Source organism: Brienomyrus brachyistius, chromosome 10, assembly GCF_023856365.1.
Source record: "Brienomyrus brachyistius isolate T26 chromosome 10, BBRACH_0.4, whole genome shotgun sequence".
Taxonomy (NCBI): Eukaryota; Metazoa; Chordata; class Actinopteri; order Osteoglossiformes; family Mormyridae; genus Brienomyrus; species Brienomyrus brachyistius.
Window position 1 is genome coordinate 28,648,134 of NC_064542.1, and position 18,092 is coordinate 28,666,225.

Here is an 18,092-nt window from a genome sequence, read left to right on the forward strand (position 1 = left end):
ATGAGTTAACTTTTTAAATGGCAGTTTTATGTTATTTAGTATCTTGTTTTTATCTTGTGCTACATTGTAAGAAAATATTCCTGGCGAACTTTTTCAGTTTTATTGATGTTTAGAGGTGGCTGAAGCAGCTCGAATGGCTAAAGCCTAGTTTAATCATCCACCGTCTGTAATACTAGGTAATCCATTGGGTCATTCATTTGATTGTTAGCAGAAATGTGCGAAAAATCTACCATATTTCTTAACATTTGGTCAATTAAAAAAAAAAATCTAAAATCATTTAAAAAAATGTAGAATCAGAAAATCTGACCAAATGAAACACCATGTAAAAAACTGAAAATATGTGAAACTTAAATCTGTGGCAAAAGTTATGAACAAGAAAAAATGCATTATCTTAAAAAGTTCTTATTGCATGGTTGGTAACTGAATTTTTAAATTAAGTTACTTAAAAAAATGCAGTTATTGCAATCAAGAAAATGAGTGCAGAAAAATATGGTAGAGAGCACCCTTGATCCTAAATTGGAAAAAAAAATTAAGATGCTTAGCACATTTTTGCTAACAATCAAATGAATGACCCAAGAGGTTAACAAGTATTACTGACTGTGGATGACTAAACTAGGCATTAGCCATTCGAACTGTATGAGCAACCTCTAAACATGTTTGGAAAATCATTGGAAAATTCCTGAAATGTTTCCTTATTTAAGATAACAAAATTAGGGAGTTTGAACTGCCATTTTCAAATTTTTAAAGACCACTCTACTGAACACACACACACACACACACACACACACACACCAAAACCATCAATCAACACAGAACAGATTCTAGCCTAAACATTTTCCCAAACACTTTTTAGATGGAAATTCCAAGGTATAAAGGAATTTATGGCTTTAATAATGAGTGTATTTAGCAGATACAAGGACAAAACGTATTAAAAAGCTCCCCATTTCAATGGTAATTTAATAAACATGAATAGACAACACTTAAGGTAGTTCTGCCTGTTCGGGTGGTCCACAAAGTAGGATTTCTTGGTTAACTAGAAGTTACGATTGTCCAATAAAAGTTTAGGTAAGGAGCAATCCTATTGGACAATAATAACTTCTAGCTTAATTCAGCTAACTGAGAAATCCTGCGTGGTGGAACACCCCCCTGTGTGTTTCCTCTTCAGGTGCTCATGAATAGTGCTAGTGCCGCTGTGGTATGTCGTCGAAACCTTGCACCATATACAAACCACCTTTTTGTTTTGTGACAATTTGAATTACTCCCATGATTGCATAGTAATATTGTAGGAAAGCCTTTGTCATAATGAACTGAAGTGTTTTAACAATCAAAAAGGTATTTCATTAAAATAATTTAAAAAAACAGCAAAAAAGTGTGTAGATTTCAAATATTGATGTCTATGTCTATTATTTATGTCTAGTCTATAACGTTGACGTCATAGACTACGTTGACTAATTGCAGCCGCCCTCATTTATTTATGTGTAAATCTTATATTTTGTGTGATCCCTCTCATGGCACCTTGACCACCTTAAGGCAGGAAAACGCCATTATCAGAAATCTGGAAAATGGCCTCCTGTCCTCTGGGGGTGTGACATTGTCTTGTTTGGACCAGCCTAAGGGACTGTGATATCAGAGTTGGAGGACAAGATGCATTGTGGCATTCCTACGAGCTGCTACCCCTGAATTGCTGTTGACATTTGCAGCAGATAAAAGCCTCTGCTCAGCTTATCTAATTACGAGTGTGTCCCACATGACAGCTGTTGCAGACGTGATGGAATTAACGTTTGCTGAAGCTCTTTCATCTGCTTGCTTTATGTGTAATGCTGTGCCATACATGTCTGTTAAAGTAATGCATGGTTCATTCTGCGCTTTGATTTTTAATGAGCGTTTAGTGCACAAAATGTCCTTTTAATGATGTATTTTATATAGCAAAAGTATTTCAGTAGACATTTGTTGTTTCAATATAAGTGCATTGATAATAAAATCATTGAGTGTAAAGAAATCTGAACACTTACCTTTATGACGATTTTTCCTTTTTTCCCCAGCTTAACCACTGAAGTCCTGAAAGGGATTTGCGGTCCGTCAATGAGGAACTACAGGCTTATCTTTTGCCACAACCTGAAGCAGCCATAGATGACCCTTCTATTCACTGCATGTGGGCGGAGCAGGAGATAAGGCCAACTTTTGGGTGTTTGCGTGCTCAAAAGTGAGTTATCAAGTGTCTTTTAATCTGTATACTATTTTGATGATCTTACGTTAGTGCAGCATTTGCTGTGCAGTGTTCGTTATGTGAAGACAGGAATGCTGCTCTGATGAATGGGCTGTTTGTGTTTGACTCGTTTGTCTAAAAGGCTATTCCGAGTTTTGGCCTTTTCGTATTTCTCCACGGGGGTGGCACGGTGGTGCAGTGGTTAGCACTGTTGCCTAACACCCCCTAGGACCAGGGTTCAAGTCTCTGCCAGGCTTCCATGTGTGTGGAGTTTGCATGTTCTCTCCATATTTTTCTGGGGTCTTCTACAGGTACTCCAGTTTCCCCCCACAGGCTTATACACATAACCAGCTTGCATCTGAAGCCAGGCTTCATAACTCTCCCCTTAAAATGAATTTTTCCGTCAGGTGTCATTCTTGTTCTTTTAAAGTTGGACCTCCTTATCTAGACTGTTGTACTGGTGACTTTGGGTAGGGGTGTTGGTAAGGATAAGTAAGTGAGAATTAGTCCTAGAACGAGTGCATTTACTTGCCTCCCTTTTTTTTTGTATGCTATGTCTTTGTCTATTCAGAACGAGTGGAAGCAGCTCGGCTGTGTAAGCGATGAGGAAGAGCTTCTCCCCTGCCCTCGGTGACTCCCTTAGCACAGCCAGGGTCTTTGGGATCCCTCTGGAGGAGGTGCGCCGGAGTGGGCAGCCTGGACAGGAGGTCCCCCTGCTGGTGAAGCACATTGTGGAGTACATTGAGGAACATGGTGAGTGATGGCAACCAGCCCGGCCCAGCTTGGTGTAAAGGCTGAAGCTGCCATGAGATGCATGTCCAGGGCTTGAGTTATTCAGTAGCCTGGCACAGTGACAACCTTTCTCCTGGTTACTAAGCATTCAGACAAGCAGGATGTAGCACTTGGCTTTTTTGTTGAAATGTACCAAAAGGAGAAAGAAAATCACAAAAGCAGACGTGAGATAGAGGAGCTGGAGACTCATCTTATGTGGCCCATCTGGGCTCTGCAGGCTGCTGCCAGCAACATATGAGCTGGATGGGGAGCTTCAGAACCTGCTGGTTTCTACCCTTCTTCAGAGTTACTGGACAGCTTTTGTATACTAGGAACCTCATGACTATCACACCTGGTATACAGCTTTTGTATACCAGGAACCTCATGACTATAAACCCTGCCAATGGGGCAGAATTAGGTTTTAACAGGGTACTTTCTCCCTGTCAATTGTTTGCGACATATTCCCTGAAATCATGAAAATGTCACATGATGGCTTGATAAGCCCACTTCAAAATGCCCGGCTGATGAAAGATATGTTTCCTGCATCATAACACACCCTGATCTTTTTTGGACTTGATATCCATCTGTAGGACAAAAGGGTGTGCTTCAGTGTTTGCTTTGGTTCAGTTTACTTAGGCTGAGACACACTGAGGTTTGCTCCATTCTGATTGTGTCAGCTTGACCTGCTGTGTTTTACAGAAAGTCACTTGGTTTTTAGCTTGACTTGACTTTATATGGCATCGTGGGAAATGAGGCCTATTTCAAATGTTATGTAATGTGATTCCTGCTCCTCCCAGTCCCCCACCACATGCAGTGCTCCCCTGTGTTGCACAGTCCCGTGTTCTGTGCTTTCTTTAATCCATCTTTGTACAAACAGGATGCCATAGCAATGATCTCACTAGAAACCTGGTGGGTGGGGGCAGCATTCTGATGCATGCTGACATGCTGATATATTTCACTCCAAGCTTACTCTCACCCAACCTGTCATGGTGGAACATTTCAGTGTAATAGAGAGGAGGTGAGAGAAGCTGCTGGAAAATGAAATCAGTTTAAATAGAATGAGAGAAGCCGGTACAGTTTCCTGCGCAAGGATGCGCTTTGGTGTTTGTATCTCACAGGGAACTAAACCAGACTTGGAGGGCTACTTCTGGGGTTTGACTTGTGAGTGATTTTCAGGCTCCCGAGTCTAGTGGATTAAAAACTGTCAACTTATGCCCAAAGGTTTTGGCTGAAAGGAACGAGAAATAGCTGCCCTATGCTAGCAAATGTGACCCATGAGTAGAAGCTAAGGAACACTGCTTCAGGTGCCTCAACACCCCACACTGGCAAGCTTGTGACAGGTGTTTTTGTGTGTGTGTATGTGTGTGTGCGCGCGTGTGTGTGTGCATGCGTGCGTGCGTGTGTGCGTGCGTGTGTGTGTATATACGCACCAGGGGGCTTGGACCTGGAGGGCCTGTTCATGGTGAATGGCAATGCAGAGCGTGTAGAGTGGCTGCGGCAGCGCTACGACAGCGGTGAGGAGGTGGACCTGGAGAAAGAGGCTGATCTGGCCTCGGCTGTCAGCCTGCTGCGCCTCTTCTTGCAGGAGCTCCCAGAGCCTGTAATCCCTGCCAACCTGCAGGCCCACATCCTGCAGCTGTACCAAGGTGCTCTACCCTGGCCTTAATGCTCAATCATCTCCTACCTGCCCTTACCACCTTGTTTTAAGACTCCCTGTCTCCTTCCCGTCTTCCTGTTGTCTTCCTTCTGTTCTCCCTTACCCTTTGAGTTCCAGTGTTCACCATTGGTTTCTTTTTTTCCCCTGGGCTGGTACCATATCCCCTTGCCTGCTTCACAATAACCTGGCTGATCTGAGATGCTATGGTAAATAACTGGATGAGATGTCCGGGGTACAGTCGCGGATCTGTCTCTTCTAGACCAGCGTGTACCTCTTTGTCACAAACTGCAACCAGTCACATCTCTGCTGTCTTTTCTCTGTAGCATCATATCTGTCACTCTAATCCTGTTGTCTTATGGATCTTCCTTCAGAAGACATCGTTACCGGTCCTTCCTCCGTTTTTTTTAATTATGCCTTTTTTTCTTAATTTTCTGTCCATCTTTAGGTTACAGCAGTGAGGAGGAGCTGGCTAAGAACATAAAGTATTTCCTGCAGCAGTTGCCTCAGGTCAACTATAGCTTGCTGCGTTTCCTGTGTCGTTTCCTGTCCAGTGTGGCATCCCTCCAGGAGCAGACCTGGAGCATTGCGGGCCTTGCAGCAGTCTTTGGCCCTGATGTCTTCCAGTAAGAGGAGCGCTGAGTGTGTGGCCTGGCTTTAGGCAACGTATAACATGTCTTTATGGTCCATGGTCTGGTTTGAATGAGATTCTGATGTACTGGTGGAGGTGAAAGGTCCAGAGGATACATGCAACCCAGTTAAACGTACCTGTGTGACTCCTGTGTAAAACATCTTTTTATAGACATGACTACTCAGTTTTCCCTCAGGCAAACGTATGCTTTTCATATCTGAAGCAATATTTGAAGCACCAGAGTAATGGAATATAAGAGAGGTTTTTGAAATTGCTTGGACGATGACAGGGCTCCTACTTGAGAATGCTGAGAACAAGTGCATCATGTGTGTATCTGGTGGGATTGTGGGAAAAGATGGTGACCTGCTTGATCTCTCCTTTGTAGCCTGGACACGGATGTGGAGGACCTCAAGGAGCAGGAGTCAGTGAGCCGGGTCCTGACGGAGCTGTTGGAAAGCCCGGAGGATTACTTCGATTCTGAGGAGGATGATGTCTCCACCACCAATGACTATAGCTCCATCAATGAGCAAGTATGACCCTCCTGCCCCAGTCGCTCTCCCTGTTTCTCTCTGTTCCCCTTTGGACTGTCTTGTGTGCATAGAGAGGAGGTCAGGTACCATGATAACTAACTGATGGCCCCGGTGGCCTTATGTGCCTGTACACTACCTCCATGGAGCTGAAAAGGAGCTAATGGTCATACGTGTCCCTATGTTGACTGCCTGGCAGTGGCAAAATGACTGACATTATGTTTTGCCTTTTAATGTTTTATGAATTCAAAGACTGATTTTTTTTGCTACTTATCTCTGAATAAATCCTTTTAAAAAAATTTGGATCTGATTCTTAGATAACCTCCCAGAACATGACTGAACACAAACTACAAAGTTATTTGTCAAATCTCAGGAAAAGAGTTGAGTTTTTATAACAAAGTCACAGCATAAAGTCCTTCAGGGCCTTTGAAGCAACTTAGTGGACTGGTGCTGATCGAGTGCAATGGCCTGCATAGATTGGTAAGCAGGCTCACACATTAAGCTGTAAGGATATGATGATTCCCCTGCACTGGTGTTATTGATTCTCCACAGCAGTGCCTTCTGTATTCCTTGAAGTTCACCTCATCTATTATCACTAAGGTTTTCTGCCAGTGAACTTATTGTGTGCTTGGTGCTGTTTGTCGTACTTGGTTTACCCTTTACTAAAAAGTGTTTGGAGAGTTTTAGAAAAGCCACACATAAGTCCAAAGCTGACACCTGGGGACAACTTGGGTCCATAACTTTTTGATTCACTTAGTACCTGACTCAGCCCAGTGAGAACCAGAGGTGAGAATTGCTAAAAAACAAAAAGTTTTTTTTTCCGAAATGACGTTGAGCTGTATTCTAAGTGTGTGTGTGAAATGCAGTTGAACAGCACAAACGAGCTATTTTTTGGGTGGAGTTCCCTTCCAATCTTGCAGATCTAGATCAAGATCTAGCTGAGCATGCAATCTGATCTCAGAACAGTTTGCTGAACATTGCTTTCAGTGTTATGCTCTTTGCAGGATGTCTGATGAATCTGGTGGTCCCAGTTTGTGTTAGTAGCTTGTGGGTGCAGAGGAGTGTAATACTGTCTCTGTCTCAGTTTCAGCTCAGACTATGGTATCTGCCTGGGTGGTACCTCAATAGCATGTTCCTGGCTAATCATTGAACACTAATGGTCTAATAACAAACAAAACCCAATAATTTGGTAAATTAACAATCCAGTTCCAGGCTTATCCCTTCATGCCCCGACGTTCTTAGCACCAATGGCATTCCCGTCTCTGTGCTTTGCGTGGGGTCCACTTTATGAAAGAAGGTCACCCTGTGAATACTGGGCTAGTGTTTCCACAAGCTGAAGACAAAAGCCTGCTCAGATTCTGGCCTGTTAAAAAAATGCAGTCCTGTGGGACTGGGTGCATTGCGGCGGGGGTGGGGTTGGCAGTCACTGGAGTGTCACTTGATCTGGAGAAAATAAGTTAACAGCAACTAAAATACTTCCCTTTGTCTCTTAAAATGGTCCAGAGAACACTGAGGTCATTTCTGTGAACATGTGTTTTGCTGTCAGGCGATTGTCCCAGCCATGTGCCTTGTGGAAAACAGACTGTTATGTTTTACTACCAGAGCTGTGCGTTCTCTTCTCTTTAGTGTCGCAAAGAATCAGCAGGGTCTCCTTCCCCTTGTTTCATTGCTGCATGTGTTTCCTTTGCCTTCTACAAGGAGATGACGGCAGAAGCATTCTGCATGTCTTTCTGAGGTGTCTTGAGGAATTGTGGCTGCCTTTGTTTTACATTGCGGCTATGCAGCCCTCACACATTGCCCACTGTTAAAGCACTTTTGGGGGGCTGTATTGTCTGTTTATTCTCTGTATACTGCAGATTTATAATGACATATTTCATGTGTCTGGAAAGTGCCTCAGTGAATGCTTAATGATAATAGTAGCCTATAAGCATGAAGCAGTGTGATCCGCAGCCAGGTCATACCAGGCTCAGGGCGAGCTGGTCCTCAGCTAGCCATGCAGACACACGTTAACGGATCAGTCTCTCACAAGGCTGGCAAGCCTCACAATGGACATGCGACTGTCTTGCGACATATGGCCCATATTAGTTCCACACACCCACACACAAGTAGTGTGGGGTGAATCCCTTGATCCAATCAGATGTGATCAGAGTGGGTTGCTATAGGGACAGAATCCCATTATTGAGCCAGTAAGCAGATGTTTAGGCCAACCTATCCAGGGTGTCGTGTATGTTGTGCAAAGGCTTGTTCACTAGAGCCTACCTGGCTATGCTTACACCTTATGAAACATCTCTATGACTGGTATGTTGACTCTGACTTTTAAACCATTGCACTACAGGCCTGCAGCTGGCAGGTGCAGTGCTCTCAGAAAACTTGCAAAGAGGAAATGGTAACTGTTGATGTTTTTGATCTTCGGGGCTTCGCCCCCTACAGCAAAGGTTCAGATTTTTTCAAGGTCTGAAATTCTTACCACAAAGTTACAGTTTCAGTCTGCAGCACTTATGCATTTTCGTAGAACTTCATTGGTAGTAGCTAGTTGTAGTAAATAAAAAGTAAGTATCCTTCCCCACCCCCTAGATCACAGAGCTCTTGGATGACGACAAGCTGGAGCCATGTGAGGAGCTGCCACCAGATGGTGTGGAGAGCCTCTCGGCAGATGAGGTCCGCCTCTCCCAAGTCACCCCGTCCTCCAGGTAAACTTTCCTGACAAACCCTCCTGCCATCTTTGTGAAGGACATTCACACTGTGTGCTGTTACACATTTATAGCAATCAGGGGGTGTGTTGTTTTTCGTACTATTATCCCCAGACTAATCATAAACAAATAAAACTGACCAATTTGTATCTTTAAGTCTCATTAATTAAGTGGTCCAATGGAACAAAAACCATCATACACAAGGATCTTCAAGACCAGTACTGAGAGGCACTCCAGGGCTTTAGGGTTGCACTGTGAGATATTCAGCAACCCCAGTCCAGGTTAACATAGGTGAAATAATGACCCTGTGTTGTTTTCATTGCATATGCTTTTAAGTCGAGGTACGGATGTAAGAACCAGATTGTGGTGGCCTGCCACTTGTGTAGCTTATGAGCTTCAGTACTGCCCTGCTTCTGTTACTACAAAGGACTGTGTGGTTCATCCCTGTGACCTGTTTCTCCATTAATTCAAAATGATTTAATAAATTAGTCCCTAATTCACAAATTGGTCAGACTTGTGCACCTGGGATGGGTCGCTAATGCTCTGTATTCTCAGTTGATGAAACAAATGCACTGATGCTTGTGCTGTCACATGAGCGAAGCCTTCCTGAGCAAGTTCATTGTCTGTGGCAACCTTGTCAAAGTGGTCTTCCGTCTTTGTAGTCATAAGCAGGAAATCACTTGAGCCCCCCTCCCCCAGAAGAGGAACTACCCATTGGTTCCCATGGAGCTGTCATGATGTCATTGAGGAGGTGACCACAGTTGGCTGTATTGTATGATCTTGACCTGATGGCATTTTTGGTGCCAATCTGAATGGTTTTAACTATGTCAGAGTGAATCTGATGACCAGTCTCTGGTGCATGTTGACTTAATCTTCACATGCTTGTGTTACAACAGTAAACCTCAGCAGACATCAAAAGAAACCGAAATCCAGCCTCCACCATTTTCCACTTTCCATTCAGAAAAACCCACAAAATCACCTTGAGAGTGAGCCATGCAGATCCTGTCCCCCACTTCTTGATCTTGACTTCTTATAGTGTTTCTTAAACCGGTAATAAGAGACTTCAGTTTCTTTGACGTTTCACATGTCTAAAATGCACCACTGTGCAGCCCTTAGACCAGGGGTGTCCGATCTTGTCCACAAAGGGCCGGTGTGTGTGCGGGTTTTCGGTGCAACTCCCTAATTACATTACTAATTAGAGGACTGATTGACTGAAGAGTCCTCACACCTGGGTTTGAACAGGTGACCTAAAGGTTATCCCCATAACCTGCATACATAAGTAGCTCTCAAGCTGAAAAAGTGTGCACCCCGATTTAAGACATTTGGTTAGGGTGATTGGTATATGGAGTATAGTGGACTAAATGCCTCCACAAAGCAATTTTAGCTTGTGGGGACATTTTTTGCGCACTCTGTGATGGACTGGCATCCTATCCAGGGTGTACCAAAACCTTGTGCCCTTGTCCTGCCTGGACTCCTGCCATGATGAGTGATTGGTTAATGAGTCTTCTGTTTTTATGTATCAGTAAGGCTCTGCCATGTCTGAGCGTCTGTTGCTTTTATGGAAAAACTGTGGAATTGCTTTTGCTAATTTCAGGGTAACTCTTTCTGGAATTGGAGGTGTAGGGCCTGGGAAGTGGTGTGGGTCTGTTGAGTTGGGTAATGTCAGCTCAGACCGCTGAAATCCGCGAGGGACGACAGAGCTGTCAGGCACAGCATTTGAGGTTGTTAATGTGTGTGTGTGTGTGTGTGTGTGTGTGTGTGTGTGTGTGTGTGTGTGTGTGTGTGTGTGTGTGTGTGTGTGTGTGTGTGTGTGTGTGTGTGTGTGTCTGTTCGATCTGGTGTATTTTTTTGTCTTTTCGCAGTGTTTTCATGTTTCCAGCATGGGCTGTATTTCGGGTTTGAACATATTACTGCTCAGATTATTCCGGCCTGTTTCCAAACATCTTTTTAGTAACTCCCCTGCTTGATGAAATGTAGGGGAATCATCAGTGCTGATAACGTTATTGCTATTGATGTTAATGATAATAATAATAATTTGGTGTGTTGTTTGGATATTGTACTAAATTTTATTCAATATTGTAGTAGTACAATTTAAAATATTGATATTCTGTCTAAGGGTTATAATTAAAGGAAATTCATCTCTGCAGTTCATGTTGCTGTGAGGAACTTGTGCAGGGAAGTACATTATATGGACAGAAGTATTGGGACATACTTCTTAATCATTGAATTCAGGTGTTTCATTCAGAACAATTACATTAGGGGTGTATGAAATCAAGCACCTAGCCATGCAGTCAGGTTTACAATCATTTGTGAAAGAATCATAGTTTGCTACCTCTGCAGTAAGTCAGTTCCCTGGAGGATATTTCATGGTATTATCACGATACTATTGCAAAGTGGAAGCGTTCAGGAACAACAGAAACTCTGCCGTGAAGTGGCAGACCACGCAAAGTAACAGGTAAAGGGGCACTGAGTGCTGGGGCACATTGTGCGTAAAAATCGCTAGCACTCTGTTGACTCAATAACTGCAGAGTTCACAACTTCCTCTGGCATTAACCCCAGCACAAAAACTGCACCAGGAGCTTCATGGTATGGGCTTCCATGGCCGAGCAGCTGCATGCAGGCCTCACATCAGCAAGCACAATGCCAAGAGTCGGATGGAGTGGTGTAAAGCACGCTGCCACTGGACTCTGTTCTGTTGGGTGATGAGTCACACTTCTGTCTGGCAGTCTGATGGGTGAGTCTGGCTTTTGGCAGATTCTAGGAGAATGTTACCTCCCTGACTGCAGTGTGCCGGCTGTATAGTTTGGTGAAGGAGGGATAAGGGAGGTGCCAGCTGTATAGTTTGGAAGAGGGAGGTGTGTTGTTTTTCAGGGGTTGGGGTGGCCCCCTTAGTTCCAGTGAAGTGAATTCATAATGCTTCAGCATTAAAATAAGATATTTTGGACAATTCTATATTTCCAACTTTGTGGGAACAGTTTTCTGATCCAGCGTGACTGTGCCGCAGTGCATAACGCAAGGTCCATAAAGACATGGTTGGGTGAGTTGGGTAATCCCAACCCCACTGAACACCTTTGAGATGAATTAGAACAGAGATTGGAAGCCGGTCCTTCATGTCAGACATCAGGCCCATATCTCATAAATGCTGTTCTGGATGAATGGGCAAACATTCTCACAGACAAACTCCAAAATCTTGTGGAAGGACTTCCCAGAAGAGTGGCAGCTTTTGTAACTGCCAAGGAGGGACCAGCTCCATATTGACCCCTGTGGATTTAGAATGGGATGTCGTTAAAGTTCCTGGGGGTGTAATGGCCAGGTATCCCAACACTCATGTCCATATAGTGTATGTCTCAGAATATGTGGAAATGTTACCTGGGTTTTAATGTCTCATGCAGCCAGCCTCCTCAGAGGCTTGTCTAGCCACATGAATGAGGTACTAATGACCATTACTGTGTACCATGCCAAGAGCACTGTGAGTGTGCTCAGCCGTCTGTTACCTTTCACTGCTTTTCTGGGGGTAGCGATGTGATAGAAAGGAGGTTGGGGGTTAAAAATAAGACCCCATTGCAGCTGACCCATCAACAGCTGTAGAAAATAGGGTCGTGTGCCATGCAACTTGTTTGTGCAACACTAGCTGTCAGCTGGGAGCCCAGACCAGGAGTTGCTGACCTGGGTGAGGCACTGTGGAGCCAACAGATTACAAAATGCGTGGCAGATGGGTTGGGGCACCTGTCGGTTTGTGTTTGTGTCTGTTACTGCATATTTGTTGGCATAGACTGGTCTGATTTTGCAGGCACACGTTTGCTGTTGCACGTGGAGGAATCTGTGCAAACACCATGCGGTTTGAGTTCTGCGTGCCGTCCGTGGCCTTCAGAGTAAACAGCCTTATATTTAGAAGTGTTCAACTGTTCTGAAGTGGTCTGCATGGTTCGCTTTGTCAGCTGTGCTAATCTCAAGGCCAAATCACATATTGTCAGGCATGACAGATTTTATCCCATTGCTGATAAGATCATGTGGTTTTGAAATAAGTGCTTTCTGATAATGGGCCTTGCCTACAGTGCACAATACATATCTAATTTCTTTTTAAAACGAGAGCTTTAAAACAAGATTTATCTCTAATGTAAGTGCCATGGATGTGGAAGCGTTCAAAACAGGCATCTTGTCAGCCTGTGGGTGAGTGGAGAGTCAGAGAAAGGCCAGGACTCTTCTTATAAATGTGTCCTCCCTGGACCTGTGTTTGTCCCACATGGCCTGACACCCCTGAAGCTGCAGAAATGGCTCTGCAGGTTTGCCCTGAGCCTGTCCCAGCAGCCAGGATTTAGCGTCGAGTTACAGCCGCCTGCTGCTCTGGTCTGTGAATGGCACACACGTTACATAAATGAAGGTCTTGGCATGGTGTACGTGGAAGGGGCATAGAGAAAGGACAGGGTGGGGGGGGACTCTGAGGATGCCCACCCCCAGAGCGCTGCCATTGGCCGCCTGCGCAGCTGCGTCAGACGGACCTGTATTTGAGCCGTGGTGCAGACTGTTCACTGCAGCACTTTGCAGAAGCGAGAGCAGAGCTGGGCACATAGAGCCAGCAGAAACGGGGCTTTGCAACATGCACCCGGGTGGCCTCTCCCTACCCTCACACCTGCTCGTCCAGACGCTGGCACCGCAGAGCGCTCAGTCCGGATAACTAGGCCTCCCAGGGCGGCAGGGTTCATCAACATGGCCTGTGAAGTTTTACTGTGCAGGTAAAGCCATTAGGGTGGGACGCCATGTGTGTGTGTCATTCTCTGGGGTTTCTGTGAGAGTTAATGTGTGTTTGTTGGTGTTCTGAGGCATGCTTTCACTGTCTAGCTGATGGGTGTACGTTTGACTGCCACTGAGCATTGTGGCCAGCCGGATGTGGCCAGGTTGGGAGCACAAATCCTCTTTGTCTTGCTATAAGACTGTCCTCTCTCTCTCTCTCTCTCTCTCTCTCTCTCTCTCTCTCTCTCTCTCTCTCTCTCTCTCTCTCTCTCTGCTCTCAGTAGTGCAGTAGTTAAATGTAAGGAGAAGGAGCCGGATATGACTGGCACTCTTATCCCAGTGCAGCCGGTTATCATCTTACATGTTTAAATAAACTACCAGGAGATGCGCTGCACACATTTATTTAATGAGAACGAGAGGATGACAGTAGGACTGTACAGCAGTTTAAAACTGATTTTCTGATCATTTTAATCACACATTGGCTTATATGGATGTCTCTGAGACATCTGTCTGGGTGGGGACCTGAGCTGACTCTGGTCCGGGTACAGGTTTGGGTCAGGTTGAACTGCCAGCTGACTGTTATTATACAGGGTTTGAGTGCAGGTACCACAACGGATCCTGTTACCCCTGGCGAGTATAACCAGTAGCTGGGAGCCGCTCTGGCTCTGGTTTTGCCACTTGACAGTGTGTGCCCTCAGTTAGCTCATTGAGCTGTCCGCAGCCCAGAGCACAGACTGTTCTGCCTGATACCTCGTATGTTCATTAGAGTGTGGCCGCTGGACATCGGCAGAGCTCCACAGACATGAGTTTACAGCCAAACGGGCAGAAACTATTTTAACCTCTGTGTGTAATGTGCGTTTGACCAAGCTTCCTATGTACGAGTGACTGAAGATTATTTAATATTACATTTATCTTAATGTCACGCTCGTCTTCCTTGGGCTGTGCTGGGTATCTCTGTTCTGCTGAGACATGGGTGAGCTTCGGTGTAAGAGAGCAGGCTGTGAACAGGCTTTGGTGCCCTTGAACTGGGCCAGCAGTGCCTTGTTTTGCCAGATGACGCAGTGCTGGGTAAAATGGACCAGAGAGGAGGCTTCAGCACCCAGCCCATCCACAGCTTCGCAGTATATCTGTCACCCTAGTGTTGGCCTCCCTGGTGTGGTTTACGTCACACGTTAAGGTCTGTTGCCATCTGCAGTTCATGCAGTTACCTAACACCACGCTTGCAGTGGCGAACCCCCAAGCTCAGTTCTTATCCGACGTTAAGTAGGGGGATTTCCGATGTACCACTGGTAGTTTATGAAGCCTGTGGGACTGGTGAGTCATGTGACCTCACTTCCTGTCAGCTACCGTGCTGATCTTGGGCACATGCTTCCCCCCGTTGCTGCTAACGCTGGCGCTTCTCTCCCCTCTTCCTAGCTCACACATCAGTCCCATCAACATCCTGCCGGGATCTGCAGAGTAAGTGAAACCGCTCACTTCCGTAACCCAAGAACACGTGACACAGCCAAGGGGGGTTGGGGTTCGGAATACATGAGCTCCATCCTGACGAGCTGTCCTGGTGTTCTCTGCACAGGATTTTACAAAGGACTATCCGTGCTGCGGTACAACAGCACCTCCTCGACCTGAAGAGTTCCATCGGTCAGGAGATCAGCAGCTATGAGGGCCAGGGCTTGTCCAGCCAGCTGTGCCACGGGTATGAGACTGCTATTCTGACATGGGCACACGATCATAGACATGCCCAGTTTTAGTCTGCTATCAGAGTTAGGTCATGTATGTAAATAATACGTGGTGCATGCATGCCTGTACAGAGGGCGAGGCTTCCATTGACTCTTTTGTGTTCTCAGGGAGGAACGCCCAGCAGAGCAAGCAACACAGTCAGCAGAGGGCGGTGGTGAGCTGGTCACATTGTGTGCTACCCAAGTGGCTTCAGTGGGGGAGTATCAGGTAGGTGTGTCGGCTGTTCAGTGCTCAGAATAGAAGGTACAGGGAGGCCTTGTGGTACCCTGACACTGGTATGAAGTCTGCCCTTCCGAGTATTTGTTTGGGGCCCTCAAAACATGTTTGTTACCTCATAGCCGCTTTCTTGTGACTGGAATAGATCGACACCCCCCCCCCCCCACCCCTAAAGAAGTGTGAGTGACATTACCGGCTGTAGGGATAAAACAGGAGGCGTCTGTCAGTCACTGTCCTCCCAGAACGGCCCGCTAGTCAGAGCCCCAAAGCACCATAGCTAATGAAAATATGCAAGGCCAAAGCTCAGCTCAACACTGGGGGGGTCACCAGAGGTGCAGCTGGACCGGTGCCGTCATGGTCGCGCTGGCGTGTGGCTGAAGACACAAAACAAGGCCCCCCTCATTTCCGATTTGTTTTCACAGGATGTGCAGAACCCTCAGTCAGACTGTGCAGCCCAAGAGGAAAGTGTTGGAATGGACTTGGACACCAGAGCTCTAGTAGATGCTGAAAACAATATCACCACAGGAAGGTTAGCACTATGGCCCTGGACCCGGAAGGTGTCATCCTGGCTGCCGCTGACATTTCACACTCCAAACGCTCCACATAAGGCTCATGCTACACATGCTGTGTGAGCTGTGGTACCATTGTGGCTCATTCTATCAGTTTTGATCTCTCACCCCTATATGAGTATCTGACCCAGTTGGCCTTGTGAGAATGGGCCTTAAGCTCACTAGAGCAGTTTCGTTTGAATACCATTGCCATTTTGTTTGGACGCCAATATGTCTGCTGGTGTGAAGTCTTCCACCCAGTCCTGTTTTGTGACCTGGAAGCAACTAAAAGTATCAACTTCCTGGTATGCATGTTGCTGGCAGGCCACTCAGCGGTACCAGGTAGAACTGGTTTTAAGGACACTAGCATCAGCTTGGAGTAATACTATTGCGATCGCTGGGTGCGACCTGCTGTGCTGCGGTGTGTGACCCTCTACATTCTGTGTGATTCTACCTTTGCAGATGGGACAACTGCCAGGTGTGTGAGATGATAGATGGAGTCAACATAAACACCTGTGTAAGTCCACTTGTGACCATTTGCCCTTGCATTTGACATGTAACTATGGCTACGAGTGTGACTCCTATATCCTCTCCTTCTCGCTGTCAGACGTTTGGACAGGAGGGGTGTGATCTGAACGCCAACTCAGAGCTGAGGGAGTGCCCTACCCAGCCGAGCAGCACTGCCACTGCCCTGAATCTGCGGGGGATCTTTATCGAGAGGGAGTGGGAAGGTAACTACATTTCCCATGATTCCATGGGCTGAGCAGTCTCCCATTACCGTACAGAAGAGTGGGTACTGGGGCAGTGTGTGGAATGGTGCTCTGTCTGCACACAGGGTGTTTTAAGGGTGTTGGGGGTGGGTGGGGCAGGTATGCCTGTGTAAGTGCACCTGCCCGTAGCTTTAGTCATGTCCACAGCTCACCACACTCTTCTCTGCTATCTCTCCCTGCCCCCCACCCCCCACTCCATCAGCGCCCCGTCCTTACATTTTCCCCCACATTGACTTCTCATGTATGCACCTGCAGAAAGAAGGGGAGGGTAAGTAATGCTCCCATGAGTCATGACCCCCCCCCCCCCCACCCTCGCACCCTGCCCTTGACACTAATCCCACTGACCCAGGCGGCTTTTCCTGCAGTGCGTTGACTGACTGGCTGACTCATGCTGTGTTTACCGCTTTGTCTGAAGAGCAGCTGAGATGGAAACGTGCACTTGGGGAGGGGGGGGGGAGCGTGGGGAGCGGGGGGGGGCATCTCCAGAGTCCGTGTCTCAGCTCAATTAAAAGGCCAGGGAAGAATGTGAACCATGCCGTCTATGTAATGGGAGTATACATACGTTAATCTTTATACACACATTTATGCTGCTTTATTTTTACTTCCTGTGTACTCAGCAGAAACCCCCACCCCCCAAGTTGGCCGATCATCTCCACCATTTCCATTAAAATCCATGCTGTATTTCAATGAAATTGCCTTACTCGTTCTCAGTCTCAGGTTGGACCTGCTTAACTCTCTCTGACACATTGATCTCCAACTGTCTTGATTTTAGTTTTACTTGTCCAGGCAAACACATTTCCCTGATTCAATTTGTATTTTTGCTAGAATTTTACCGCGTAGGCAGCGCGTCATTATCGCTGTGCATCTCAAAACCGTACAAGACAAATGTACTGAGGCGTGACTGTGCTGCTAGAAAAGTATGTAGATGGGCCTGGTGTGATTCCTGTCGTTGCACATAGAAGCCACTCGGTGTAGCTGCAGTCATCTAGATCTGATAAAAACGGCGACTCTGGACCTTCACATTGCGCTTCTTGGGCCCCGTGGGCAATGGCACTTATAGCATTTTTGGCCCCCATGAAAGGATATCCTATTGGGCTCCCAACCCAGATCTAATCTAGTTATATTCCACATTTTTTAGAGCCCCTGTCACACTGGGGACCTTAGAATCACCCGAGCTCTCCCTCCTCTACGGCGCCCCTTCCTATGGGTGTGACTGGGGTTCTGTGTCCCACTGATCTCTTAAAGCATTCCACAGAAACCTGTAAGCTTTGCCCCGCCCACCACTTGATGCTGAGGAATTATGTGAGGCCCTGATGATGATACCAGGTCTGATCCCCTGGTCCCCATTCACAGCATTTCCTGCAGTGTGTCTCTTACAGTGTGTCTCTTACAGTGTGTCTCTTACAGTATGTGCCTTACCTCCTGTCTCTTACCGGGCCCTCTGTGTGTTCCCCAACATGCTGGGACTCTTTGTGGAAGTCTCAGCAGCTACTGGAGAAGGGACTGTACCCAAGGGGGTGTGGTTATGTTCTTGCAGTGCGTTTGGCCTTACCCGCACCCTCCACCCAGAAGCATGGTGAACCCTGTTTGACTTGGAGATGCTGTGTGTCT

At 46.3% G+C, this 18,092-nt stretch overlaps 1 protein-coding gene across 4 annotated transcripts in view; it reads left to right on the forward strand.

The window, feature by feature from the left end:
• fam13b (family with sequence similarity 13 member B) overlaps window positions 1-18,092 on the forward strand; it is a 33,422-nt gene that overhangs the window by 10,289 nt on the left and 5,041 nt on the right. For 2 of the 4 annotated variants that reach the window (XM_049027925.1, XM_049027924.1), the window contains exons 2-14: window positions 2,043-2,203; window positions 2,778-2,959; window positions 4,411-4,623; window positions 5,080-5,257; window positions 5,648-5,792; window positions 8,364-8,479; window positions 14,627-14,668; window positions 14,784-14,903; window positions 15,055-15,154; window positions 15,586-15,692; window positions 16,174-16,228; window positions 16,319-16,442; window positions 16,684-16,749. In XM_049027925.1, the coding sequence (XP_048883882.1) occupies window positions 2,809-2,959; window positions 4,411-4,623; window positions 5,080-5,257; window positions 5,648-5,792; window positions 8,364-8,479; window positions 14,627-14,668; window positions 14,784-14,903; window positions 15,055-15,154; window positions 15,586-15,692; window positions 16,174-16,228; window positions 16,319-16,442; window positions 16,684-16,749 (1,417 nt within the window). In that variant the 5' untranslated portion in view covers window positions 2,043-2,203; window positions 2,778-2,808. The remainder of the gene's footprint in view (window positions 1-2,042; window positions 2,204-2,777; window positions 2,960-4,410; window positions 4,624-5,079; window positions 5,258-5,647; window positions 5,793-8,363; window positions 8,480-14,626; window positions 14,669-14,783; window positions 14,904-15,054; window positions 15,155-15,585; window positions 15,693-16,173; window positions 16,229-16,318; window positions 16,443-16,683; window positions 16,750-18,092) is intronic. The other 2 variants (XM_049027926.1, XM_049027927.1) reach the window with 2 other exon arrangements.